A 1853-nucleotide genomic window follows, 5' to 3' on the forward strand; every position below is an offset into this window, starting at 1 on the left:
ATTAGACCAGAAAAGAAAGAAAAGTTTGGGAGTATGCCTGACCAAGGGTATGTCAAGAAATAAAAACAAGACTGAAAGGATGAGGAGAATAATAAGGCAAATTCTGCAGGTAAATGGCAGAAATGCAAGAAGGCAGGCATGTCTACAGGGGGAATTTGCAAGGAAGGCAGAAGAACGAAAATACACTGTGAAACTAATTTAAACTGAGCACAGCTGTAATAAAAAGCAAGTAAACAATTTGATTCTGGAGCCATTTGATGTTTTAGTGCTCTGGAGAAGTCACTCACCCGAGTAAGCCCAGTAAGGGTCCCCTGAAGCCTTTCTCCTGCGGATCTGCACAGAACTCCCATGTCTGTTCTCATGCAGAGAGCCCACATAACCTTCAGTCAGAGCTGCAAGAAAAGAAGCAGGAATTGTTAAGAAAGTGGTATTGGCTCCCTGGAGTTTGCAGAGTGAAGCTTCAATCTTTATTGAGCAGAGGCTACAAACCAGGGATTGCTTAAAAGAGTTTAAATCACTAAAACCTCCCCCATCCAAAGGAGAAGCCAGGACTCACTGGCTCACCATTATTCTGGACTGGATGCCTGTGCAACTCCAGTAATTTCCATAAGGAAATTCTGATGTACACAAACAAACAATAAGAGCCTTGACCTGTGACCAAACTTTCTCTCTTTAGACCCAGAAGATAAGTTTACTTTGCCAATGACTACCAAACTGTCTGTCAAAACACCCACTGTGCCATACCAATGACTTACAGCAGGAAAGAGAGAGAACAGGAATGGAGAAATCTTTGTAAAACTCCACAAGCTACAAGGTGTTAAATTCAAGTAAACCAGAACAAAACCCCACATCCTACCCCTACCCACCTACATTCCATCCCAGGACTTTTTCTTTTATACCTCCAACAATTTTTATTTTTTCTTTTGTCAAGGAATGAATTGCTTCCATGATGATGTGGGGTATTTGGGCTTTTTATGTGCACATTGGGCTTGTTGTTTCTATGCATCTGATTGAACCAAAGTGGAGGTGTGTAAATTCACAAATGTCAGTGGAAAGTCTGTAATAAATTCAACTACATTTTTCAGAGCACCATAATAAATGCACACAAACAAAAACCACCTTAGATCCATAGACATGGAATGTGAGGAACAAGTATGCACCAAATAGCTTTATGGAAATTTAAGCCCAACTTCTCCCAAACTGCTTATTTGATCAGTAAGAAACTAGCTGAATTATTCAAATGAAAGCTTCAGAAAACCCCATGAAGCACTGCTGCCCATATGCAGTCAGCAAGTGCTGCATTCCCTTCTATTCCCAAGCCAATTACAGCTGGGCTGGAGAGAAGCTTGGAACAGGACTTTATTGAACATCATGCACCAGTAACTCAGAATTTGCCTTTCTTTCCTTTTGGAAAGGCTTCTGGGAGGCTCTTGCAGCACAGCAGCAGAGCCTGCTGTGCCCCAGGTTATCCATGAGTGCTACCCAGCTCTGGGTACAACCTTCCCTCTGCAATGAGGATTTCTGCACGTTTTGGAGCCCTGAAGTGGTAGGAAAAGTCGTGCAATTTCAGGAAAGGCAGTACAGGTCTGCCTCTGCCAAATCATCTCTTGTGCAAGCAAAGGTACTAATTGTGCCATTTGAATGAGTTTTCCAGATTCCTTGGCAACTTTCTAAATGTTAAATTCACCCTAGGCTGCGAACAAGAAACACTGGAACACATCATTGCTACCAGGATTTGTAGGCAACACGACCTCACATACTTTGTTTTCCTCTCTAAAAATACTAAATTAAACATCTTACTTCAGTCTTTTTTTTTTTTTTTTTTTTTTTTTTTTTTTTTTTTTTTTTTTTTG

The 1853-nt window shown here is 40.9% G+C and overlaps 1 protein-coding gene across 1 annotated transcript in view; it reads right to left on the reverse strand.

The window, feature by feature from the left end:
- The window catches only part of PTPRG (protein tyrosine phosphatase receptor type G), a 305765-nt gene extending 304888 nt beyond the window's left edge, over nt 1–877 (reverse strand). Inside the window, 2 exon segments of the mRNA XM_005420237.2 lie at nt 288–392; nt 871–877. Coding sequence (XP_005420294.2) covers nt 288–392; nt 871–877 — 112 coding nt within the window.
- Nucleotides 878–1853: the final 976 nt, after the last annotated feature.

Source organism: Geospiza fortis, unplaced genomic scaffold (assembly GCF_000277835.1).
Source record: "Geospiza fortis unplaced genomic scaffold, GeoFor_1.0 scaffold70, whole genome shotgun sequence".
In the NCBI taxonomy this organism is placed as follows: Eukaryota; Metazoa; Chordata; class Aves; order Passeriformes; family Thraupidae; genus Geospiza; species Geospiza fortis.